This window comes from Eulemur rufifrons, chromosome 2 (genome assembly GCF_041146395.1).
Source record: "Eulemur rufifrons isolate Redbay chromosome 2, OSU_ERuf_1, whole genome shotgun sequence".
Taxonomy (NCBI): domain Eukaryota; kingdom Metazoa; phylum Chordata; class Mammalia; order Primates; family Lemuridae; genus Eulemur; species Eulemur rufifrons.
In genome coordinates, this window is record NC_090984.1 from 27,799,887 (window position 1) to 27,827,868 (window position 27,982).

General features: G+C 38.7%; 1 protein-coding gene across 1 annotated transcript in view; it reads right to left on the reverse strand.

Annotated features, from left to right (window-relative positions):
• PIAS1 (protein inhibitor of activated STAT 1) overlaps window positions 1-27,982 on the reverse strand; it is a 137,631-nt gene that overhangs the window by 8,715 nt on the left and 100,934 nt on the right. Inside the window, exons 8-11 of the mRNA XM_069458389.1 lie at window positions 19,614-19,687; window positions 5,502-5,662; window positions 3,607-3,737; window positions 2,705-2,885 (exon numbers count right to left, since the gene is read on the reverse strand). Of these exons, the coding sequence (XP_069314490.1) occupies window positions 2,705-2,885; window positions 3,607-3,737; window positions 5,502-5,662; window positions 19,614-19,687 (547 nt within the window). The remainder of the gene's footprint in view (window positions 1-2,704; window positions 2,886-3,606; window positions 3,738-5,501; window positions 5,663-19,613; window positions 19,688-27,982) is intronic.

Here is a 27,982-nt window from a genome sequence, read left to right on the forward strand (position 1 = left end):
TAGCTGTGTCCTCTGACAAAGTCTAAGGGATTACAAGAGAGAATAAAGCAGCTGAAATGCTAGTCTTTCAAATCATCTCAGTATACCAACAGTACAGAAAATTTCTGGATGAATACTAAACACTCTGGCTGAAGACAACAAAGTGTTTTACATTTAGTGATGTTTGCCCCTTTCTGATTCCTGCTGGCTGCTTTTCTTTCAATTTTGTGATAATGTTTTGAAGTACATTCCCACCTTTATACTGCACAGTAACAAACACGACATGCTAGGATTAGGTTTCTAGTTACTGGCTAGTCATTATCATAAAATGGCTACTAGTGCTAACTATGGCGTTATTCTCCTTCTAAAGATGTTGTAAACTTTCAGGTTTCTTGTTTTTAATCTGAAAATAGAGAGAGAAAGGTCTGGCATTTGCAAGTTACTGGAGTATCTGGGTTCAATTAGTCACTGGAAAGCTCAGGAAGTAGTTAATGCATCTAATGTAATATTCCAAACACAATAAACAGAGCTATTTTTGGAGAAACAGCAAAATAAATATCCAAAGAAGAAATATTAGATTTCTAAACATACAAAAGTTTTAAGGAAAAAATACACAGTAAAACAATTGCATAGTTTACAAAAATACATGAGTATTATTAATATTCTAAAGAGCAGAAGTAACATATATAATGATTCATTTAACCCAAAAGTATTTATACGCCCAGAGGTTTATGAAATTTTTTTTTTTTTTTTTTTTGAGACAGAGTCTCACTCTGTTGTCCAGGCTAGAGTGTCATGGCATCAGCCTAGCTCACAGCAGCCTCCAACCCCTGAGCTCAAGCAATCCTTCTGCCTCAGCCTCCCGAGCAGCTGGGACTACAGGCATGTACCACCATGTCTGGCTAATTTTTTCTATATATTTTTAGTTGTTCAGCTAATTTTCTTTTTTTTTTTTAATAGAGACAGGGTCTCACTCTTGCTCAGGCTGGTCTGGAACACTTGAGTTCAAACGGTCTACCCGCCTCGGCTTCCCAGAGTGCTAGGATTACAGGTGTGAGCCACTGCGCCCGGCCTGAAATATCTGTTAATGTTGCAATTAATGGCATTACGAAAATCATATGATGTCTGGCACAGTAGCTCACAGCTGTAATCCCACCACTTTCAGAGGCTGAGGTAGGAGGATCACCTGAGGCCAGGAGTTCAAGAAGAGCCTGGGCAACATAGTGAGACTCCCATTTCTACAAAAAAAATTTTTTTTAATCATATGACAATATGTATTTGCTCATACTATGGCTTGATATTTATAAAATATCTTAGAATCAAAATTCTACAGATATGTGTTCTAACTATGCTAGCTTCAGGTAATCTGACCTTTTCTCCTACTCAGAGTTATAAACTAAGTTGGTATAATAACAAGGTGAGGCTTGCTGGGTAACAGCCATCAAGGTAGGCTTTCATCAGAGGTAACTAACGTTCATAGAGTAGAATTAGTATTTAAATACTAATTTTGTTTAGAATAATGATACTGCTTTTAATGTCTTTGTTTCTGTCTGTCTATATGCTGAGATAAGCTACTCCTGAATGAAAATATCAACCTGTGTAATGTTTGATTGAAACCTTTTAATTTTACCATACAACATCAAACCTGAAAATGATTTGACTCCGTGCACCAAATGCCTGCTCTTGGTCTGGTGTCAACTTTCCCTCTTGACCTTGCAATCTATAACAATTCCATCTATGGACTGTCCTACTCTCTTACAGTCTTTCTTCAGGCACCACTGCTGTTGGAAGATTTTTTGAATAGCTCCTATTCAGTTATTACAGGCCACGTGATCCTGATATACACCTAAAAAGGGGCACATCTATTTCTAGATTTACTATTAGTGTGCTAAAATTGTGCTTCAGCAAAATATGAAATCTTTTTGCTGAGAATCCCTGATGTGTCTATGGGAATAAAAGTGTGTTGAGAGTACAGCTGGAGTGTACTTCTTGTTTTACTACCCCCTAGAAATTGTTAAGCTCTTTAAGGTGAGGACTATACTTATTCATTTTATTGTCATCCATGTTTAGCACACAGTGTTTTACACAAAGTAGATAACGGTGTTTTATGAGATGAACTGAAGCATAACCAAGGTACATTATTACTGATGTAAGACTAATGGAAAATAAGGGGGGAAGTCTACAAAATAGAATATACTGTGTACTACAACTGAAGTCATCTATGCCTTCCTTCACTGCCAGCCTCACACACATTTGGAGGCAGGTTTAAATCACCTGGTCTCCCTCTGCTTTCTACTTTAAACAGTCAACTTGGGGTTACCGTTACAGCATACATTTTCCAGTTTGAATATGCAGTTTCAGGATCACCTCAGAACTTATTATAAATACAAATTTTCTCAGTCCCTAACTCAGACATGGGGGATCAATGTGTGCATTTTAATAAGCTCTCAGGTGATTCTGATGTACATATACTACAGTTTGAGAACCACTGCACTAGAATTATCTTTTGATACGATGACTATCATATCCAAGTGACCCTTTTGATGCATTACCCCAATCCCTCAAGAATATCACAACCTGGGAAAAATTCAGCCTATCCTTTGATTGCTAGGTTAAGTTTTACAATCAAGCACAATCATTTTATTAATATTTGGCAGGTCTTTAATCCCTATTTACCAAATTAACTTTCACAACAATTTTTTTTTTTAAAGTTCTCAGCACTTACCCTTTATTATTTAGTGGTGATGTAGGAGATAGGGAAGGACAAGTCCTCTTGGCAGATGGTTCCTCCTCCTCTTCATCAGATGAACTATCTATGGTTAGGTCAATCACCTCTACTTTCTTGTTTTTATTTGAGGACTGGTGGTGAGAAGCCACCTGATGTTCCAATGTGGAGCTCAAGCATCCTGTGTGGGAATAATTAAAATTCAACGCAAAGAAGACCTATGACATCTCTCTTCTTTTGTCAGTGTCCTTTTTAATTTATCAGTTACAGTGTAGACACAATATTGCTGGGGCTAGAGAGTGGAAAACCAACAGTGGCTCTGTTCCACTAAGTTTAAAACTATAATTTATTATCGACTGTTAAAGGATTATTTAAAAAAATAATTCTGAATTAGAGCAAATCAAAATGTATGTCTTATGTCTACTTCAAAATAAAAGTAATTTGAGAGCAGAGACTGTATATTATAAATGTTCATCTGTACAGTACCTGACATACTTAAGAAATATTATGGTAACATTTAAAAAAACCTCACCATCTCCTTCCAGCAAAAACATATTAAAAGCCAGGAAAAAAATGTAAACGAAAAAGGAAAATTCACTACTCTGTACCGAATCTGTTAAAAATTTGAAAAGGATATGGTTTCAAAATCATGACTGTACAAATGACTTATTAAATTACATTACTTTGAAATCTTATAGCAGAAAATTTTAAAAGCTGGGAAAAAAGTGAATTTAAAAGGAGTTCTATTACTTCTGAACATTTAATCAATAATTTAATAAGAATTATTAAGTTATCCAAAAACTTCTCAGTGTTTTTTAAAAATACATGCATTTTAATAGTGAAAACCAAGGCTTACAGCAGCAGGGGAAACTGCCCCACCCTTGTGAAAAACTACCACTCACCATCAACTCCATTGTAAGAGGCAGAAACTTCCTGTACTTCCTTTTTCGATCTCATTGGTGCCCAAGAGCCATCCTCCTTAAACTGTATTTCGTCACAGTCTGTACAGTACTTTAGAATTTCCATAAACAAGCTATAAAAAACAATTCACCCTTGGAATATCACATTTTAGAGGAAAATAAATTTAAAATATTACTATTCAAAAAACATTCAGAGCTTCTATGTTTTATAGAAGTATAAATGAGAAAAAAGAAAGTAGAAATAAGTTATATTTGTTCTCAAAAGCTAGTGCTAAGTAGGAAAATAGTTACCTAAATTATGGTACATTTATGTAAGAAAATATATAATCACAAAAAATTACATTTTCAAATATTTTTAATAACATGAGAAAATGTTCACAAAAAGTGAGAAAAGGCCAACAAAAGAAAACTATATTTCAAAAATAAAATTGTGTGTGTGAATAGGATATAAATAGCAGTTATCTCTGGGTGGTGACTTCGTGGGTATTTATTTTTCTTCCTTAAACTTTTTTGCATATTCCAAATTGCCTACAATAAATATGTCTTATTTGATAAACTGAAGCAATACATATAAAAATATGTAACCAAAGGTTAAGGCTCTTTGATAAAATATTATACAGATATTTAAAAATATTTGCAAAGAATGCATAAAATTATGCATTGGTCAAATGCAAAAGATGGTCAAATCTTTAGGTTATAATATTAAATGAAACCAAATGATAAAAATTATTAACAATGCATAATAACAATTATGTAAAAACAAGACCCAGAAAATTATACACCAACAAAAGCTTTTTATTTTCTAATGTTCTGTAAAAGGCTGTGTTTATGGATTTCATTAACAAGAAATGGGAGAACCCTTTGTAAAGCTATGTAACATGAAGAGCTGTAGCCATGTAGCATGAAGAGCTATTCAATTCAGATTTATTAGTGATCACTGTCATTTCTAAAAAATTAAATATAAAACATTTAAGTTCCGAGTTTATTCTTTCCCCATGCCTGGTCTGACATCTTTCAAGCTCTAGGTTATACTTGTATTGCTAAATATATTCCATTTCTTATATTACCACCTTCAGACTCCTATGTTTTTTCAAATACTATTTTGCTGGAAAGTACAGGAAATATTAAGTAGATATGCTCCTTCTCACAGTTTATTTTTTTTTCAGTGGCAAAAAGAAAAAAAAAAAGGAGGCCACAGAATAGGGGAAAATTTAGAGGAACATTCCAAGATGTCTGGTAGGATAGATTAAAAATAGGAGTGTGAAGAAAAATAACTACTTATTATGATGCTGCAGGTGAAAACGAAAAGAAGAAGAAGAAGAAAAAAAAGACAAGTATTTTAGAAGAAACAGAAAAGCACAGGAAGCTGCTATTCGTGAATTGATCAGTTTTAGGAGCCCTCACAGTGGGAGAGGCAGCATGGCGAACCATGACTGAAGCTTGACCTAATCTCCAGAAACAGGCTAACTTCTACTAAAAAGCCCAATTTTTCATGAGCTTGAGTTAATCAGAATTTCACAGTTCTTTCATTCCTTCTCCAATATGGCCTGCACATCTAGGGATAGATGGACTCATATTAGGAAAAGGTAATAAGCATACCTTGCTTAGAACCATTTAAAAGACAAATGTCAGAAGGCACTGACAGTAAAGCATGCATTTTCAAAATAAGGGGATATCAAGTTAAAAAGGGAAAATATTTGTAACATTAATTTGAAATTAATTACTTTGAAATACTGATTTGTAGAATCATAAAAATCCTACAAATATGTAACTCAGAAACCACTACCTATAGAATTTTTATCCCAAACCCGATAGGTAACAAACCCAGATAAGACATGTCATTTCACGGTACAAAGGAAATCTTTAAAGTGACATACCCATCAATAATAAGATGTTCATATGGAGCCTTCTTATCACAGACAGGACAAACCCAGGTTGGCTTTTTCTCATTCATCTGAATATAAAGAGTTGCGTCAAAACACTGCAGATGAGAACACGTAAGGGCCCGGCATGGAATTGTCAGCCGCATTTTGCCAAGCTTTAAAAGGGGATAAAAGTAAATATTAGACAACTGTTGCTCAAAATTTAAGCTTTGGTAAAAATTTTCTGAAACATAATGTGTACGTGTTCTGATCTAAAGCATACTGTGTCTACTCAATGCAGAAGAACATTAAACACATTTTCTGTGAAACATCTACAGGTTAAAAAAATTATAGTATTTCTTTGGATAACAAACAAAATGATTATGGACAGTCAAGGTTATTTACTCCAGTCTACAACTCACAGATCAGCTTTTGGTGGGGAGGGTCATGACCCCCTTAAAATTATAAGCAAAATTTTATAAGTGTGTGCATTTTTAGAGAGTGCTTTTATCAAAGCTTTCCCCCCCCCACCCCAAAGAGACGAGGTCTCAATGTGTTCCCCGGGAGAGAGTGCAGTGGCTATTCACAGGTGCAATCATTCCACACTACAGCTTTGAACTCCTGGGATCAAGTGACCTCCTTGCCTCAGGCTCTTGAGTAGCTAGGACTATAAGCAGGTACCACCACACTGGCTTTCACCAAATTCTTAAAGCAGTCCTTGGCCCCCAAAAGGCTAAGACCTACTTAACTAGGGATAGGAAAGGAAAAAAGAATGCCTTATTAAATATGGCAGGATACAAAGATACAATATATTTACTATTAGTCTTATCTATGAACGAGAGTAGTTCACAGGACAAAACTGAATCAACAGTGATCATTCCCCATAATTGCCAAGTGGCAACTCCGAGCAGGAAGCTGGGTGCATGCACTCTGTATTTCTTCCCTCACTGAGCACCGTCACAGGTAATTTAGTAAACAACCCTGGACCTCTAGCATCTCCAGCATGTTAGGAGACTTCTCTTCTCTCCTTGTAAATGTTGCTTGAGGTAACACAGATTGAGTCTATCCCATGAAAGAGGAAATCTGCTTCATCTGGTCCCTGATCTACTAGCTTTGGCCCAAGGCAGACAAGCTGCCCAGAGATCTGTACAGGGAGCTGCCATATTACTGTCCCCTTTCCTGGAGGATAGCTCATACCACTGTAGGGGCCCCAGAGCCCACAATGGCCATACAGTAGAGCAGTTATCTACTTTCAATAACCCCATTATTTGCCAAGTACCAGGAAAAGAGTTTCCACATGTTTGTGAGCTTGAGAAACATGAAGGCTTGAAAAGGATATGACTTAAATAAGGAAAAGATTCTTGCTTAGAATTATTTCAGGGAAATGTGCAATTTCCTAGTCTACCAAGGAAATTAACTGTCATTTTGGGACCTAAATTATTGTTCTGGTAGCAATGATTTACCGCGCCTCTTAGTAACCTTTCTGGGCCTCTTTTTCTATCTCTAAAGTAACATTGTTTCTGTAAGGCTGGTGGCGGGCACCCCTCCCCTCCCTAATGGAAAAAGAAGCCCCTCCTATTCCTCCATACCTGCCCTAAAGCTGAAACAAAGAAATTCCTCACTCTTCCCGCCAAAACCTTCCCTCCAGAGAAACTCCCATCCCCCACCCCTAAAAAATATATATAAGCCCACCCAGACTTCTGGGTGGGGCGGCTTCTCTGGCTCCACTTGTGGGACCAGGAGGCTCGCCCGGGCCCCTCTCTTGGGACCCGTTACCCCCACCTGGGAGCGCCCCAATAAAGCCTCTTTACTTATCCCTTTCAACTCTGCTCATCTTTCTTTCTCTGGCACTGGCCACTCCAAAAAACCTTACATTTGGTGCCGAGACCAGGGAGAGGCTTTTGGCTGTGCAGGCCCGCTCTGGGGCTTTGACTGCACCACCCCCTCCGCAAACTCCTGCATTCCGGACCGGGACCTCTGCTGACTGCCTTCGAGTCCCTGACTACCTCGGCCTGGGGTGAGTCACCCCGTGTTATCCCAACCCAGATCCCCCAGGAGCCTCCGTTCCCTCCGGCAAGCTGTTCCCTGTCCGTTAAACCGTGGGCCCACGTCGGAGGCTCCCCTGTTCCAGGGGCTGAGGCTACTCAGGGACGCCTGAATTCCTCTCACCCCTTTCCGTGCCGGCACTCTAGTCTCGGGCGGAGACGTCCCCCCAGACTTTTGCAGCCTCCATAGCCAGGAAGCTGTTCCTGGCTGTTTCCCCATCCGGGTTGAAGTGACATGGGTAACCAAAATTCCAAAATTCCCCGAGAGATGCCCCTGGGGTGTCTGCTGGCCAATCTGAAGGCCCTGGATTTAGATATCTGGCCCAAGCACCTCGTTCTTTACTGTAATACTGCCTGGCCAATGTATAAATTGGACAATGGCTCCCAATGGCCTGAAAATGGGACTTTCGGATTCAATATTCTGCAAGATCTTGATAATTTTTGTCACAGGAACGGCAAATGGTCGGAGATCCCATATGTCCAAGCCTTTTTCTGTTTGCGCTCCCGTCCTTCTCTCTGTCTGACCTGCCACCCCACACAAGTCCTCCTTGCGCAGGGTCCTCCACCGCCCTCCGCCTCTTCTCCCTCTAACTCTCCACTGGGCGTCTCATCAGATGCCTCTTCTGCTTTCTCCGATCCACCTGACTCGCTCAGCTCTCCCTCCACTATAGCCGGATGCACCCCCTCACCCTTCAGCGCCACCCAGCCGCTCGCCACCGACGTCTCCCGTCAGCCATCACACTCGCTCTCGTGTAAACCCCTCCAATTAGTCTCTCCTCTGTCTGTTACGGGAAGTGGCGGGACGCGAGGGTGTCTTACGGGTGCATGTTCCTTTCTCCCTTTCTGACCTTTCTCAGATTGAAAAGTGCCTAGGTTCATTTTCTAATGACCCTACAGCCTATACCAAAGAGTTCCGCTACTTAACACAGGAAAGGCAGGAAACGGCGGGACTACATGTTGCAGTGTGTCCTTGCTGGCCTCCAGGCCACCACCCACTGCGCTGAAAATTATGACAAACTTAGATCACTCAACAGGCAGATAAAAATGCCATGCCCTTATCCAATATACCCGCCTAGATCCTACCTCCCCCGCGGGGACTAGTGTCCTTGCAACTTACTTTATTACTCAGTTCTCTCCTGACATCAGAAAGAAACTCAAAAAGGCAGAGGGGGGCTCTCAGACCCCTATCCGAGACCTGGTGAATATGGCATTTAAAATCTTTAACTCCCGAGATAAACAGGCAGAGGCCCAAAAGGAGGCCCGTGTCCGCCAAAAGGCACGCCTGCAGGCCCAAGCCTTGCAGCCCTGAGGCCGGCAGGACCCGTGAAACCATTGACCTCATCTAAGGTGACCAGCCACGCTCCACCAGGCACCTGCTTCAAGTGCGGTAAGGAAGGCCACTGGGCCAAGTGGTGCCCGCAGCCACTTCCACCCACCACGCCTTGCCCAGCTGTGGTCAAGAGGGACACTGGAAAAGTGACTGCCCTTTGGGACAGAAGTCTGGAGGGCCAGTCCTTCCATCCCTAGACCTGCCGATGGCGGTTTTGGGTCTGGCTGCTGAAGAATGAAGAGGCCCCGACTCGACGACCCCGATCGCCCTCACCGGGCCCAGGGTAACAATCAAGGTAGTGGGTAAGGCAGTGTCCTTTCTGGTTGACATGGGGGCTACCTACTCTGTCCTGCCTTCCTTTTCAGGCCCTACTTATCCTTCGCAGGTGTCGGTCATGGGTATTGACAGCAATCCCTCCGACCCTCCACCACCGGTCCCCTAACCTGCCTGATAGGTGACCATCCCATCACCCATTCCTTCCTTATCATGCCCTCCTGTCCTGCTCCGCTATTGGGAAAGGACCTATTAACCAAACTGAACTCCACCCTCCACTTTTGCTCTGGGGCCTCCGCCCTTCTTCCTCTATCTCTCTCCAGATTCCTCAGCTCCGCCCACAGCCTCTCCCACCTTACCAAGCCCTACATACCCTCTCCCGTCTGAACTGGTAGACCCCACAGTTTACATTAAAGAAATTATGTATGTAATTTTGTCTAATTCAGAGGTTGTTTAGAAATTGATTCAAAGCCTGATTTGGAGGGAAAAATAAAACCAAGATAGAAGGTAACTAGTAAGGTAAAAAAGAGATGTAGAAAGGCTATGAACATGGAAATGTATTTTTGTTAAGAAAAATCAGCGAGAGAATAATTTGTGTGGAGAAGGATCTTGTGTAGTGACTTTTTGTCCTGGAACAAAATGGCTGGTTATTTGAGAAAGAGGAAATTTAGGATAAAAAAGAAAGCCCATGTATGTCGTAGATGGTCTGGGTAGGTTGTGATGGAGTTCATAGAAGGAATTTACAAAAGAATTTTGTGTATGGTTGAGTCAGCTATAATTAAAGAAAGAAAGGTTTGGTTAAAATCACAAGGTATTCTTGAAATACTGGTTTGCTCTTAATGAAACCGCAGAAGTGTTTTGATTCTAGATCTACTGACAGCCGAAAAAGGAGGGACCTGCATTTTCCTTCAGGAGGAATGCTGCTACTATGTCAATGACAGGCCCCCTCCAAAGTTCAGCTGTCTAAGCCTACTGTCACTTACCTTGGACTTAGTCTCACCCCCACTTCCTGTCATCACACTGTTGATCGCCAGCAGGCTCTTTGTGACCTCCAGCCTCCCACCACTGCTGAACAAATTCTATCCTTCCTCGGGTTTGTTGGTTTCTTCCAACACTGGATCCCCAACTTTTCTCTCCTTGCCAAATCCCTCTATGAGGCAGCACGTGATGCCTCCACTGGCCCTCTGTTAAACCCTCAGGCTGTCTACCGCGCATTCCTAAAACTTGGAGACTCTCTCTTACAAGCACCCCCTCTAAGACGCCCTCATCCTGAAAAACCCTTTTATCTCTACATGGATGAGCGCCAGGGCCTGGCCCTCGGTGTCCTCACCCAACCTCTGGAACCTACTCCCATTTCCACCCCAGTGGCCTACTTATCCAAACAGCTGGACACCACGGTCCATGGCTGGCCCCCCTGTCTCCGCGTCTTAGCCGCGGCCGCTACTCTCACCAGGGAGGCCCTGAAACTCTCCCTGGGACAGAACTTACATGTCTTCTCCACCCACCGTTTACAGGACCTTCTAACTCATCGCTCTTTAGCCCTCCTCACTCCGTCTAGACTACAGGAATTCCATCTCTTGTTTATTAAGAATCCCACCATTACTTTATCTCAATCCCCAACTCTAAACCCTGCCACTGTGCTCCCCATTCCCTGCCTATCCCTGTCCTCACACTCCTGCTCAGAAATGGTTGAAACCTCCACTACCCCTAGACCCGATCTGTCAGACAAGCCACTCCCTACAGCGGACTTAACTTTCTTTGTTGATGGCAACTCGGTCACAGGTGAGGACGGCAAATGCCGGGTGGCCTATGCCATTGTCTCTGCCTCTCAGGTAATAAAAGCCTTGCGTCTTCTGGAGGGCACCACCTCCCAAAAGGCAGAACTCATTGCTCTCACCCAAGCCTTACACCTAGCCAAAGGCAAGATTGTAAATATTTACACGGACTCCAAGTATGCGTTTATGATAGCTCACTGCCATGCTGCCATATGGAGAGAATGGGGCTTTCTCTCCACCAAGGGCTCCCCTGTTATTAACACCACCCTTATCTCCCGTCTCCTCTGCTCGAGTCCCTTCAGTTTCCCACCCAATTAGCTATCATACACTGCAAGGGACACCAGTCGGACCGGTCCCTTGTCACTAAGGGAAACAACTATGCTGATACTATCGCCCACAGCCTAACATCCCCAAAACACCCTAGTCCGGCTCCTTTTCTTTTCCTTTCCATTCCTTCCCTCCAACCTCACTACGTTCCAGAGGAGCATGACAGCCTTCTCACCCAAGGGGGATCAACCACCACTGAAGGGTGGGTCCTTCCTAAGGACAGCAGGCTGGCTCTCCCTAAGGTACAGGCCCTGGAACTCGTTGGCCAGGTCCACTCCTCACTTCATATCGGCACTAAGGGCCTCTCCCACTTCTTATAGCCTCTATTTTCACACTCTTCCCTATATTCTCTCATCAAAACTGTTTGCTCGGACTGTGATATTTGTGCCTCTGTTAACCCTCAAGGGGGCCTGAAACCCCCTGTGTCCACCCACCAGATGTGTGGTTCCCTCCCCGGACAAGACTGGCAGGTCGATTTCACTCATATGCCACCTCACAGACATTTCAAACTCGTGTACGGCTGGCCTTTTCTCACTGACCATTATCTTCCAGCCCATCCCCAACATTTGGCCACCTATTTCCCATATCTTTCTCTCCTCAGGCAACTTCTTCGTGACAGCCCGGAGACTTGTTTTTCCAACGCCGCCTGCAGGAATTATCCAGAGTGACAGTAAATCAGATGCTTCTTCATCCCTACGCTCCTCTTCCAGTCACCCCTCCACCAGCCAACTCTGGCCCAGAGCCCCCACTACGCCCCTAAAAAGCAGGAAGTAGCTAGAAAGACCGCAGCACCCTATTATCACTAAAAGGCCGGAATATAAAGGTGGTGGCAGGGACCCCTCCCCTCCCTAATGAAAAAAGAAGAAGACTCTCCTCTCCTCCATACCTGCCCTAAAGCTGAAACAAAGAAATTCCTCACTCTTCCCGCCAAAACCTTCCCTCCAGAGAAACTCCCATCCCCCACCGCTAAAAAACGTATATAAGCCCACCCAGATTTCTGGGCGGGGTGGCTTCTCTGGTTCCATTCGTGGGACCAGGACGCTCGCCCGGGCCCCTCTCTTGGGACCCGTTAGCCCCACCCGGGAGCATCCCAATAAAGCCTCTTTACTTATCCCTTTCAACTCTGCTCATCTTTCTTTCTCTGGCACTGGCCACTCCAAAAAAACCTTACATTTGGTGCTGAAACCCGGGAGGGTACTTTAACTTTCAGCTGCGCCGCCCCCCTCCTGTGGACTCCAGTCGTAAAACCTTACAGTTTCCTCTTTACTTCAACCAGATGTAGTCATGATGAATTAAAAAAGAACCCTGAACATGCTACAAACTTATGAGAAGACAGCAATGCTGACAGTTCCCTTCTCTGTGCTCCTAACTCTACCCCTGATTACAATTATGCGCCACATGATGTTTTGGTCAACAATGGACTGCATATAGGAAGGAGGTCCCATAAGAATTATAAAGGAACTGAAAAATTCCTATCACCTAGTGACATTGGTCATTTCTGTGGCAATGCTGGTGGAAACAAACCTACTGTGCTGCTAGTATAAAAGTATAGCACATACAATTATGCACAGTAACATAATACTTGATGATGATAGTAAACAATGTTACTGGTTTATGTATTTACTATACTATACTTTTTTTTTTTTTTTTGAGACAGAGTGTCGCTTTGTTGCCCTGGCTAGAGTGAGTGCCGTGGTGTCAGCCTAGCTCACAGCAACCTCAAACTCCTGGGCTCAAGCGATCCTACTGCCTCAGCCTCCCGAGTAGCTGGGACTACAGGCATGCGCCACCATGCCCGGCTAATTTTTTCTAGATTTTTAGTTGGCCATATAATTTCTATTTTTAGTAGAGACAGGGTCTCGCTCTTGCTCAGGCTGGTCTTGAACTCCTGACCTCAAGCGATCCACCCGCCTCGGCCTCCCAGAGTGCTAGGATTACAGGCGTGAGCCACCGCGCCCGGCCTTATACTATACTTTTTATCATTACTTTAGAGCTATGTTCCCTAACCCCCGGGGCCGCAGACTGGTACTGCTCCTTGCCTGTTAGGAACTGGGATGTGAACGGCAGGCCAGTGAGCGAAGCTTCATTTGTATTTACAGCTGCTCCCCATCGCTTGCATCACCATATAAGCTCCACTCCTGTCAGATCAGCGGCGGCATTAGCTTCTCCTAGGAGCATGAACCCCACTGTAAACTGCGTACATAAGGGATCTAGGTTGTGAGCTCCTTATGAGAATCTAATGCCTGATGTATCTGAGGTGGAGCTGAGGAGGTGATGTTAGTGCTGGGGAGCGGCTGCAAATACAGATTATCATTAGCAGGGAGGTTTGACTGCACAATAAATGTAATGCACTTGAATCATCCCAAAACCATCCCTGCCCTCCCACTCCCGGTCCATGGAAAAATTATTTTCCATGAAACTGGTCCCTGGTGCCAAAAAGGCTGGGGACCGCTGCTTTAGAATGTACTCTTTCTACTTATTTTTTTCTTTTTCTTTTTTTCCCTGCCTCCCTCCCACCATTCTACTCCTTCTACTTATTTTTAAAAAAAGTCAACTGTAACAAAGCCTCAGGCAGGTCCTTCAGGAGGCATTCTAGAAGGTGGCATTATTATCACAGAAGACGACAGCTCAATGTGTGTTATTGCCCCTGAAGACTTCCCAGTGGGATAAGATGTGGAGGTGGCAGATAGTGATATTGATGACACTGACCCTGTGTAGGCCTAGGCCAATGTGCGTGTTTGTATCTTAGTTTTTAACAAAAAAGTTAAAAAGTAAAAAATAAAAAAAGAACAGGAAAAACTTATAGAATAAGGATATAAAGAAAATCTTTTTATACAGCTGTACAATGTGTGTTTAAAGCCAAGTGTTATTACAAAAGTCAGAAAGTTAAAAAACTTTAAAAGTTTAAAAGGAAAAAAGTTATAGTAAACTAAGGTTAATTTATCACTGAAGAAAGAAATTTTCAAAAAGTAAATTTAGTATAGATTAGGTGTATAGTGTTTATAAAGCCTACAGTAGTTTACAGTAACATCCTAGGCCTTCACATTCTCTCCACTCACTCACCGACTCACCCATCACAACTTCCAGTCCTGCAAGCTCCGTTCATAGTAAGTGCCCTATACAGGTGTACCTTTTCTATGTTTAGATATATTTATATACACAAATACTTAGCATTGTACAACTGTCTACAGCATTCAGTACAACATGCTGCATAGGTCTGTAGCCCAGGTGTGTAAGTAGTGGGCTATACTATCTAGGTTTGTGCAAGCACACTCTAAGATATTTGTACGACAAAAATCACATAACAACGCATTTCTCAGAATGCATCCCCATCATTAAGCAACACATGACTGTATATTATTTTTTTATGTGTTTATCTCCTCCTACTAGAAAGAGAAGGGACTAATCTCCTTGTTCCCAATACTTGGAAATGTACCTGTGCTACAGAAGGGGGACAGTCCTATGTACTATGTACTAATAAAACTTCAGTTGTGCATGTTAAATGGTTCTAGGAGACACCATTCATGGAGGGTATGCACATTGTATGTAGTACTTTATGATATGCAGCTCTAAGTATGAGTTCTGGAGGTAGACCAAATTCTGGCCCCACTGCTTATTAATACTTTGTAAATCCTGATATTATTTTATCACTCAGAGTCTCAGTTTTATAAAATGGGGATAAAAAGAGCATCTATAGGATAAGATTATGGGGATCAAATTAAGTTTATTGCACAGTGCCTGACACAGTAAGTTTTCAATAAATGGCACTATGATTAATTAATTAGAGAAACATATTTGCTTTAAGTTACTTTGTATGCCAGAAGAACCACCCAAACCTCAGGTTAAGTCATTCTTCTATTCTGTGTTCACATAGCCTTAAACAGCTTCATTACTCCCTTACTGCACTTCTATCTAATTTTTATGATTTGATTTACATAAGTACCTGATAAAAAGGCCAAAAGAATAAACTAGCTCTTGTAACAGAAAAATTACCATTAAGTAAGATAGATTGCATTGGTCCAGAAACATTTTCCAAATAACCATCTGGTTGGTGGTACCAAGTTAAATTTTTGTATCTTAAGTCAGATCTTAACTTACTTGTGAAGTACAAATTTCTGCTGAGTAGGTATTTTTGCTATTGACTTAATACTAAGTAGAGAAATCATAGACTAAAAACTCTAGACAAATCCAGTAATAATATACAAGGTTCATGAACTGCAGAACTATAAGGCTACTTCTGATGACTTATGAAAATAATGAATGAGATGATAAAAGATAAAGATGGTTTCAGAATCTAAGCCATAGGCTGCAGGAACTTACACTGAAAAGCAGTTATTCTCCAAAAGCTTTTATCTCACATACCTTTATCCCCATAAACCCCAGCTGTCAGTTCATATTTTTTAGGCAAGAGAGCAACTCTCAGGCCTTTATGATCAGCTACACTGACAAGTTGTCCTACAGAGTTTTTAAGGAACACGGACACATGAATGGTGCAGGAAGGACATTTATAAATGGGTACAGGAAAGCAAAAGTTCACTCTCAAGTGCATTGTTTATTAGCTGTCACACAAATGCCCTGCTCAAAACATCATAAAATAGCTGTTATGTGATCATTCTCATATTCCTGATTTTTTAAAAAAATAACTAAATTCTAAATATTTATCTGACAGACACCATTTTTCTTTAACTTGGTATCAGAAAAGAAGCTTAGCTTTGAATTTCTTTATCTCATGATTACAAATTCCCCCTTTATAGGCCACGAATGATATCTGCATCATTTCCAAATAATCATTTTGAAAATAACTCCCAAATGTGTTTTCTAATGCCACTAACGTTATTATAATAAAATAGTGTTATATTAGTAACTGATGATGCTATAAAAGAAAACACTATAGATGTAAGTTTAAGCCAACTTATATCAAAAGGGTTCTAAAAATGTCAATAAAATATATGCTTTTCCTTGCAAAAAAGCAAGAAGTATGAATTAAGAATAATTTCACAAATTTTTCATAATAATAAATATTCCATAAATAAATTTCCAAAGAGTTTATTTTTTTTCTTCTATCAACTCCAAGTCATTTGTATTTGGGTTTAAACGTCTGAGGAGTATTTCACTAAGCGGGTCCTCAAAGATTCTTCCAGCTCTTTTTGAATAAATCAGAACCAAAAAATTCCTAAAGAGCAAAGTCATTTTTAATTATTTTTGTTGCCTTTAGCTAAATGGCATACGAAAAACAGAAACTCATTTATTTTCAGCTCTGTACATCACAACCAGGGCAATTCAAACGCACACTGAGACATCATATTTACATATTTCAAAGGGAACAAATCTCTTTTATTATTCTATAAATTTGATATATAGATGAGTTGTCATTACTAAATTTTATTTTTGAGTAAAAACATACCTAAAATATATGATCTTACTCTTCCAGAAACACTGTACAGGGATTATCCTTTTAGCCAAATAGACCCCTGGAAAGTATTATGTACCTATAGTGTTTTTTTTCCTATAATCTGAATCATGAAAGCAGATGTCAATTTAAAATGAACTGCTAAAACTGTTAGACTAAAGAGGGAGGAGCAGGGGGGACATGGAAAGAAAAATTACAACTTGGCCCACTAAATGAAGAGGTACAAAGAGAAAACGTGATTGACATTTTCTAATAATATAAAGACAAGCACCTGAAGTATAAAATTTAAAAGTAGTTCTACAAATAGATTTATACTGGGATGCTTATTTATATGAATAAATGATTCATATTAATGTAAGTTAAATGTTAAACATATACATTACATATATATTAGCATAACTATAAATACTTTTAAAGTGAGATTACAGAAAAACAATACTTTTTCCAATGATTAAAATGTAAAATGAAGGTTTATTTTTTGAGACAGAGTCTTGCTCTGTTGCCCTGGCTAGAGTGCAGTGGTGTCATCATAGCTCACAGCAACCTCAAACTCCTGCACTTAAGCAATCCTCCTGCCTCAGCCTCCAGAGTTGCTGGGACTACAGGCGTGCACCACCATGCCGGGCTAAATTTTCTATTTTTGGTAGAGATGGGGTCTTACTCTTGCTCAGGCTGGTATCCAACTCCTGACCTCAAGCGATCCTCCCGCCTCAGCCTCCCAGAGTGCTAGGATTATAGGGGTGAGCTATCACACCCAAACAGGAAAGTGAGGCTTATGTACTTTACTAAATTTATTACATTCTCTGAATTGGTGTTTTATAATGAAAGAGGGTGGCAAGGAACCATGGAGAAGGGAGTAGATAAATCAGAATTTGGGAGAAAGGCTTGGATAAGTATATATATTTTTATTTTCTTATTTAAAAAATCTGTTGTTGGGTCTCTACTAAAAATAGAAAGAAATAAGCGGGACAACTAAAAATATATAGAAAAAATTAGCCAAGCATGGTGGCTCATGCCTGTAGTCCCAGCTACTCGGGAGGCTGAGGCAGGAGGATTGCTTGAGCCCAGGAGTTAGAGGTTGCTGTGAGCTAGGCTGACACCACAACACTCTAGCCTGGGCAACAGAGTGAGACTCTGTCTCAAAAAACAAACAAACAAACAAACAAACAAAACTTTGCCTTCATTCCACCTTCTACTTCCCTAGTCTGTGAATCATTTCCCTAAATGTTAAAAAAAAAAAAAAAAAAATCAAGCTGAGCATGATGGCTCATACCTATAACCCAAGCACTTTGGGAGGCTGAGGCAGGAGGATTGCTTGAGGCCAGGAGTTTGAGACAAGCCTGGACAACATAGCCAAACCCTGTCTCTACAAAAAAATTTTTTTAAAAAGGTAAAAGAAACTAAAACAAACCAAAAAAATCAGTTTCCTTTACAACACAGGCTGTTATAATATTTATCTGGTTACTTAATTAAAGAATTTTTAGCAAAAATATAAAAAGCCTGGAGTCAAAATATTTTCCCTAAGAGAAAGATTGGCTATAAGAATGAATGAAAAGTTATAGGGAGAATAGAAGGATATATACAAAAATGATAGGATTTGTTGGTTTTTATTAATGTCACTGTATTTTTTCTATAACTTACAAAAACTAATTAAAAAAACTAATATTTTCATACTGTGGTTGAAGTTTTATAAATTACAAAAGACTAAAATGTAGGACAAATAACATTTAATTTCTGTTTAAATTCTTTGTTTCTTTACGAATTCAGTAATTTCACTGTCATCTTTGATTAGGAGGATTTCAGTATCAGGGCCACCTGAACCATCCAGGCAAATCAGGAAATTGATGAGTCCTGTCATTCTTTATACTTTCTCCCCAGTTTAAGTATGATTAATTTGATAAAATAGAGAACAAAAGGTAATCAAAATGTCAAGTAATTTACTTTTAATTTTTCACATATTTTTGTATGAAAGCCATATTCAACTACCATCTCTACTAATGGAACTAACATTAAATTAGTCAAGAAATAAACCCTGGGCCAGGTGCAGTGGCTCACGCCTATAATCCTAGCACTCTGGGAGGCTGAGGCAGGAGGATCACTTGAGCTCAGGAGTTCGAGATCAGCCTGAGCAAGAGCGAGACTCCATCTCTACTAAAAATAGAAAAATTAGCTGGGCATGGTGGTAGAACACGCCTGTAGTCCCAGCAACTTGGGAGGCTGAGGCAGGAGGATCTCTTAAGCCCAGGAGTTTGAGGTTGCTATGAGCTAGGCTGACACCATGGCACTTTAGCCCGAAGGACAGAGCTAGACTCTCTCAAAAAAAAAAAAAAGAAAGAAAACAAACCCTAAACAAACAAATTTTTTTTAGACTTTAGAAAACAAACACATTTTTTTAGACTTTTTCCGACATAGGTTTGATAATCTGGTTAAGTCTTGGGACTATATATTTATTTCATAAAATGATTGATTTTGACCAAATTTTCTGGCTCAAAAATATCTCTAGGTAATTTTTATACATATAACAAGTTCAATTATTTAGGCTGAATAGAATAGTTTATAATTGGTGGATTCTTATAATGTAGTCACTGCTGGCAAAATGGTTAAATCTGATATGTGGGTAATCATGGTTAGATTTTTATTCAGAAAATACTATTATAAAAAGTAAAATTTTTATAAATATACTGAGACAATAAATATTTCCTTAGTTTGATATTTTACACTTGAGCTTCAGAGAGCCTCATTAATTTCAGGCAATATTTAGATATGTCTGACTAAGAGTAGAGAATTTTTTAGACTTGTTTATATCCCAAATCCAGTGCCTAAATGTCTGTCTACTTCTAATACACTGTAAAAAAGTTGGGCATATTTTAAAAGTAAACAGAATTTCTTAAATATTAGAAATACTTAATAAAAGGACGAAATGTATGTTCAACCTTCTGGAAGGTTTAATTATGAGTTAACACTTACTGGACATAGCAGAGAAACCCGTAGACTGGTTGTAGCTATTTCACTGTCTGGATCCGCAGTCAATTTCTCTTTAACTGACATTCATTGAAGAGAAAACAAACAAATAGAACAAGTTTATTAAAGATATATTACTGATGCATTACTAAAAAGAAAATAAGAAACTTAAAATAGGAACCTTTAAAAAAAAGAACTCAAAAATAATCTGTTCAATTATTTCTCAATCAATTAAATACAAAGATAAAACAATTATATGGCTTATAATTTCTATAATAAGCAAAGGATGCAAAACAATTGTATATCTGTAGACTGACTACATTTCCTATAAATTTTTTATTTCTCACCCACGGAACAAAAACTTGCAGTAACATAAAGGAAATTTCTATAGAAGGTTGACATATTCAACTTATGGCAGACCCTTTTTCTTTTATAACTCTAAGATACTAAATAAAGATTTTTCTCTTTCTTTCTATCTATCTACCTATTAATTTATTTTTAGAGATGGAGTCTTGCTCTGTCACCCAGGCTGGAGTGCAGTGGTATGATTATAGCTCACTGCAGCCTTAAACTCCTGGGTTTGAGCAATCCTCCCACCTCAGCTTCCCAAGATAGAACTACAGGAATGTGCTACCACAGCTGGCTAAATAAAAAAATTTTTTTTTGTGCATACAGGGTCTGGCTATGTTACCTAGGCTGGTCTCGAACTCCTGGTCTCAAGTGATCCTCCCACTTTGGCCTCCCAAAGTGCTGGGATTACAGGTGAAAGCCACTGTGCTTGGCCAATTTTCTTTCTTTTAAACTATAACTAATATTATTTGGACTCTTCTATTTTAAAGAAAATTAGTAATTAATAAAAGTAATATTTATAAATTTTTTGAAAGCTCAGATAAACAAAATACTTACTGTAAAACATACTAATTCTAATTTCAAATTGTGAAAAGAAAAGAGTCCAATTGTCTTTTTACCATATAATTATTTCAGTTTTACACGTATTTTTCTATAAACTAGTTGTGTTATCTTAGGCAAATCAATCCTCCTTTTTCAGCTTAATTTTACTTATAGTAAAATTAGAATCCACACTAGATAATCTCTAAGTCTTTTCAGTTCAAACTTCTTATGGTTCTTAAGACAGGAAGCACCAATAATTTTACTTTTCCATGGCTATTCTTTTACTCTCTTTCAGTTATTTGTCATTTCATATTAAGAAATGACCCTTTATACTTCTCATCTGGATACCAGAGGTATCTGTTATCTCTGAAAATCTCAATCAACAACAACAAATTATAAGTGAGACAGGAAATGCATAAATGTAATATTTCAATAATTTTAGAAATTGTTCCATAATAACTTTAACATCTATATTGTATAAGGGGGCTCTAAGTGGAGTGGTTTTGTTTAAACTATGACTAATATTACTTGGACTCTTCTATTTTAAAGAAAATTAATAACTAATAAAAGTAATATTTATAAATTTTCTGAAAGCTCATATAAACAAAATACTTATAATAAAACATATTAATTCTAATTTCAAATTATAAAAAGAAAAAAGTACAATTGTCTTTTTACCATGTAATTATTTCAATCACAGAATTTCAAAGCTGTGGCACAACTGTGACCAGACAGATAACATAAAGAAAATGGAGAGAGGGAAAAATAATCAGACAAGGAAGAATTTCAGAGTAGATGTCAGTTGTGCTGATAATTATTTATGAGAACTAAGAATCCTGCCTTTATTAAACATGGTGACCACATTGTCTGGAATTTCTGAGATGGTCTAAATCCTGGATATCCTATCCAATTGTTCCCATAAATTAGTGGATGTCAACTAAGATACACATCAGAACTACCTATAGAGCTTTCTCAAACAGAATGGGAAGAGGGATACCAATAAGTAGTTTTAAAATAGCTCCAGATGTGATTCTGACATCAGACGAAAAAGTCATTTCATGGCCTGGAAACTGAAAATTTTCAAAGTCTTAATGTATTTTATAGGCTGACTCTCACATATAAGGCATAAAACCCCTGGTTTTTAGTTTAGAAAATATAGTTACCATAACACTATGCTGTTAATCCTGGTTTGCCAGCTTGCAGACCATATATCATATCAGCCTTATATAAAACAAGCCTCAGTTTAGAAATTGATACTGGAGAAGTACATGAAGTAGTAAAGAGCACAGGACCTAGAGACAGCCTAGGTTAGAATTCAGCCTTAGTTAAGTCACTTAACCTCTCTAGGCCTCAGTTTCATCATAAGGTAAATGGGAACAATAACAGTACCTCACAGCATTGTTTTAAAGATTAAATGAGTTTAGTTAATACATGTAAAATGTTTTAAAATAACTTAATACTTGATAAATATTAGATATTGCTACTTAAAATAATATGTGATTCTCTCAGAGGTGTAAGAATTTTCTAATTTATTGTTTTAAGAGACAAGGTCTCACTATGTTACGCAAGCTGGTGTTGAACTCCTGGGCACAAGGGACCCTCCTATCTCAGCCTCCTGAGTTGCTGGGATTATAGATGTGAGCCACTGCACCTAGCTTGGAATTATTTTAAAATGTTCACCAATTTCTTTTCTTTCTTTTTTTTAAACTTTTGCCTTTTTCTTTGCCATCATAGACCCAATCTCAGTCAATTCTTTCTTGTAAAGATACTTTTAAAGATCCTATGAGGATCTTGATTGGACTGAATCTATAGATCAATTCGGAGAACTGACATGCAACAATACTGAGTCTTCTGATCTGTTAGCATAGTGTATCTGTCCATGGATTCAGCTCTTTTAATTTTTCTCAGCAATATTTTATAGTTTTTAGCATACAAATCTTACATATATTTTGTACAATGTATACCTAAGTATTTCATATTTTGGATGTTATTGTAAACTCTTATTTTTTGAATTTTAATTTTTAATCGTTTGTTACTAATAGAAATACAACTCATTTTTGTATAATGACCAGGCCTTCTCCAACCTTACTAAATTCACATAATATTTCTAGTAGCTTTTTGGGAGAGTCTTTGAGATTTTTTTCCTACACAGACAATAAAGTCATCTGCAAATAAAGGCAATTATTTCTTCATTTCTAATCTGTATGGGTTTCTTCCTTGCCTTGTTGTGCTGGCAACACTGAAAAGATATACCTTTGCTTTGTTCTCAATCTTAGGAGTGAAGAAGCATTCAAGTTTTTTCCCATGAATGATGGTATTACCTATAGGCTTTTTGTAAATATTCTTTATTACACAGGCAGTTTCCTTCTGTTTCTATTTTGCTGAGAGTTTTGTCAAGAACACATGTTGAATTTGGCCAAATGTTTTTTCTGCTTCTCTGGAGATGATCATATGATTTTTCTTTTTTAGTTTGTTGAGAAGGTGAATTATATTGACTGAGTTTTGAATCCTGAAAATAACCTAGTATTCCTGAAATAAACGCTACTTGATCACTATGTATTGTCATTTTACATACTGGACTTAATAGTTGAAACAATTCTGAAAAAGAAAAACAAAGCTGTAGACCTCTACCTTGATTTTAAGACTTACTATCAAGTTACAGTGATTAAGACTATAATTAGGCATAGGACAGACAAACAGTTCAATGGAAAAGAATAAAGTCCAGAAAAAGATTTATACATCTACAGTCAACTGGATTTTGACAAAGGTACCAAGGTAATTAAATGAGGTGGGTGGGGGGAGACAGTCTTTCCAACAAACGTTGGAACATCTGAATATCTATGTGGGGGTAAAAACAAACCTCTACTCTTATCCAGCACCATATATAAAAATCAACTCAAAATAAATCGTAGACCTAACTCTAAAAGCTAAAACAATAAAACTTCTAGAAGAAAAACAGAAGAAAATGTTTGTGACTTTGGTTTAGGCAAAGATTTCATAGTATACAAAAAGCATGACCTATAAAAAAAATGGGCAAAAGATCTGAACAGATGCTTCATCAAAGAAGATGTAAGAATGGCAAATAAGCACATGAAACGATGCTTAACAACATCAGTCATTAGGAAGATGCACAATGCAGTATCACTACACACTGACTACATGGCTAAAATTAAAACATAGCCTGACAAGATCACATGCTGGGGAGGATGTAGAGCCACCTGAAATCTCATATATTGTTAGTGGGAATGCAAAAAGGGTATATCCACTTCATAAGAAATCGCCAAACTGTTGCCCATATACTTACCAGATGACCCAACAATCCCACTTCTAGGTATTTACCCAAGAGAAATGAAAACATATGCCCACAAAACTGAGGTATCCATATGCAAAATATAAATGTTTATAGCAGCTTCATTCATAATAGTGCAAAACTGGAAACAATCCAAATGTCCATCAACTGATAAATATATAAACAAATTACGGTACATAAATGGAATGCTACTTAGTAATAAAGAACTAACAACATGAATGAACCTTAACAGCATTATACAAAGTGAGAGAAGCCAGTCACAAAAGGCTACATACTGTAGGATTGCATTCATCTGACATTCTGGAAAAGACAAAACTACAGAGCAGAAATCACATCAATGGTAAGGGGATGGGATGGATTGCCAAGGGCCACAAGGGAACTTCCTGGGTTTAAGGATGTTCTATGTTTTGATTGTGGCAGTGGTTCATGATTGCATATACCTGTCAAATGAATTTTTACTGCCTATAAATTATACTTCAATGAACTTTAGCAAAAGAAAGAAAGAAGAAACAGAAGAGGAGGGGGGGAAAGCACTATGTTAAATTTAACTACAAGAAAGTATGAAGGAAAAATAAAGTAAGTGAAATAAAGGTACTTCTTTGCGAGCAAGGGAGTAAAAAAAATAAAATAAGACATATATATCCTACTGTAATCAGTAAATATGTAGGAAGTCATCTGGGAGTTTAAATTTTTTTGCGACATAGTGGTCTACAGTGGTAATAGTATTTTATTACACAACCTATAATAAAGTTACAGCTAATCACATTAATTAAATTAAAAAAATAATCTTGTTTTTCCCAAGAAGTGGGTTTGGAAAATCAATCAATTAATTAATCTTTTTAAAATCCTTGTTGGCATTGACCTATAAGAGTTAGCAACTAGTCACATAAGATTGTACTTAAATTTAATAAAATTTAAAATTCAGTTCCTCAGTTGCACTAGCCACAGTTTAAGTGCTCAACAGCCACATGTTGCTGGTGGCTACCATATGGATAGCACGGGATATAGAACATTTCATCATAATCGATTGTTCTATTAGATAGTGCTGTTCCAATAGGGTTGTTACTGTTTTAAAATAATTTCTATCTTTATTAATATCTGATTATTTTAATTCAGCCTTTTAGAATTTTAAGGCTAAAAACAACCAAACATATTAAGCCCAATATTTCATTTTATAGGCAAAGACACAATGGCACTGAGACCTGATTTTTACTCTAGATCTCTTTTCATCAGTTTACGTCAATAAAAATTTGAGGATCTACTATGTGTTACGCATTGCCATAAACAATAGGATTTCAAAGAAAAATAAGATTAAATTCCTGCTCAAAGGAACTCATAGTATAATAGAGGGTAGAGATGCTCAGTGAGATCATCTCTAATGTTCTGTGAAGGAATTATGTTCAGGAAGCTAACTGCAAGTCAACTCATCTATTTTAGGAGTTCTGAGATGCCTCCTGGAAAAAGTGAAGCATAAAGGATACTAACGTTAGGCAAAGGAGGGTAGTTCTGAGGCTTAGAGAACAATACTAAAGCACTGAGGAAATGGCAGAATTCCATATTTTTGCAGTGTAAAGTATGAGAAGAGTGAATAGAGATGACTTTGGGAAGTAGTAAGCAGGTGCCACGTCATAGAAAGCTGTATATGTCATGCTAACGAAGTTGGGACTTTTTATTCCATTGGTGTTAAGAAGCCATGGAATACAAGGGAATGGTAAGATTAGATCTGTATAAATCACATAGGTTGCTAGCAGAGGAAAGACATGAAGAGAGGGCAAGAAAGAAGAGGAATATGTTATTTAAGAACATGTTTTTAAAATAAAGGTGGGATGTGAGAGCTTTAACAAGGGCAATAATGGTGGGGGATAGAGAGAAGACACATTTGAGAAATACTTAGGGTGTAAGTTTGATAGGACTCAATGTGTTCAGTTTTAAACACTTGAATCTGAGGAACCAATGGAATGTTTAAAGGTGAAGTAAGTCAGCGATACAAGTCCAAAATTCAGGGGAGAGGTCTGAGATCAAGATATGTATTTGGGGGTGGGTGCTAGTTCAAACCACAAGAATACGTAGAAAATGGGCCAAGGATGAAAGTCCAGAGAACAACATTTAGGATGTTTCCCTTCAGGGAATTTACTGAGGGCAAGTGATTAAGAAGAAGTGGTCAGAGAAGAGGGAGAAGAGAATTTCAAGGAGAAAGCGGTTGGTATCAAATGCAGAAGTATCAAAGGTGAAAACTGAAAAGATGTAATTTCAATTTGGCAATCAGATTGTCACTTGTGACAAGTGAAAGAGCAGTTTCAATGAAATGATGAGGGGTTAAAAGACCATAATGAGTTGCAGCGAGGAGGTAAAAAGAACAAACATAGTCTATTCTTTGATGAAATTAAAATAAGAACAATAAGAGGAACACAGAGCTTTACCTAGTGGGGACCTTGTTTTCCTTTTTTTTTTAATGAAAGAGATGTGACAGGGAAGGGTGACAGGAAGAGCCTGCAAGAGGGAGAAGCTGAAAACACAGGACAAAGAGCAGATAAATGAGGGAGCCAGGACTCCTAATACTGTTACTGAGCATCTCCACCTGGATGTCTCATCATCGCAAACCCAAGTCTGAGAATGCACTCTGATCTTCCCCTTGCAGCCTCATCATCTTTTCAACACTGTTTTCCATTTCAGCAAGTGGCACTACCATGTTACCTGGTGCTTACGTAAGAAGCCTAGCACTCATCCTTGACCCCTCACTATGTCACATATCAATACAATTTCTACTCTTCAGTTCTTCTCAAACTGTCCACTTCTATTTCTATCAGCATCACCTTAGTTCAAGGCACCATCATCTCTTATGTGCACTACTGCATAAGGTTCCTAACTGGCCTCACTGTCATCAGCCTTGCCCCACTTTGATTCAGTCCTCAAAGTGAGGATCAGATTGCCCAAATCTGATCATGTAATTTCTCCACTTAAAAATCTTTTAATGGCTTTCTATCATTTATCTTTCTATCATCTATATGCACTTACACCTGTCTATCTCTCTGACCACTCTCCCCCTTTGCTCTCTCTACTCCAGCTCTACTGGACGTTTCTCTTGGCATGTTCCCTTCCCATCTTGGTGCTCAACTCCTTCTCATCCTTATAATCTTGTCTGAAGCATCACAACACCAAAGAGGACTACGTTCCCCTGTTGTACCTCTATAGAGTTCCCTGTCTATCTTCTTCAAGGCACATGTCACAACTGTAACTCATTAATGACTTGTGCAATTATTTAATGTCTGTCTTTCCCACCAGACTGCAAACTTCTGGATTTGCAGAGACAGTGTGTGTATGTTTAAAGCTATAGTCTCCCATGCCAGGAACACAGTACTTTTAATATAATTTCTTAAATGAGAAGAATAAATGAATAAAAGATGAATCATGAGGAGGAAAAGGGACATTTCCTCCTGACACTGAAGGATATAAAGTGGGATACGTACAAATTTAGATAAGTTAAATAATAATTATGGTGGCACTAAGACTAAGGAAAAAATAGGCAGTTTAGAGAATTCAAATCTTATAGCCCCGACTTTCTTGCACTGGCAGAGTGCTGAGAGAGGGGGGGACAGTGTTTGAATAGATTATGGCTAAGGTTTGAAGTAAATGCTGAAAGGAGAAGGGAGAAGAGCGAGGAACTTGACCTAGAGTTAGTAAAAGACTGTTTTTGTGATAGTTGTAAGGGGATCATTTCACACAAAGGTGGAAACCACAAGACAAAAACCTATTAAGTCATGCGAATCAGGGAATGGATTTCTCTGTGAAAAGTCTAAATACTACCAACTTTAACCTTTCAGGAACATAATATATTATTTGACTCAACTACTAAAGAATGACTTACAAAGAACATATTTGAAAGTAATTTGATTCTTTAAAAATATCTGAGATAATTAACATTTCCTTTTATCAAGTTTTTTTGTTTATTTGGGTTTGTTTGTTTGTTTGTTTGTTTGTTTTGGAAACAGGGTCTTGCTCTGTTGCTCAGGCTGAAGTGCAGTGGGGCGATCACAGCTCACTACAGCCTCGAACAAGTGGGCTTACGCGATCCTCCTGCCTCAGCCTCCTGAGTAGCTAGGCCTACAGGCATACACCACCACACCTAGCTAAGTTTTAAATTTTTTGTAGAGACAGGGACTCGCTATATTGCCTA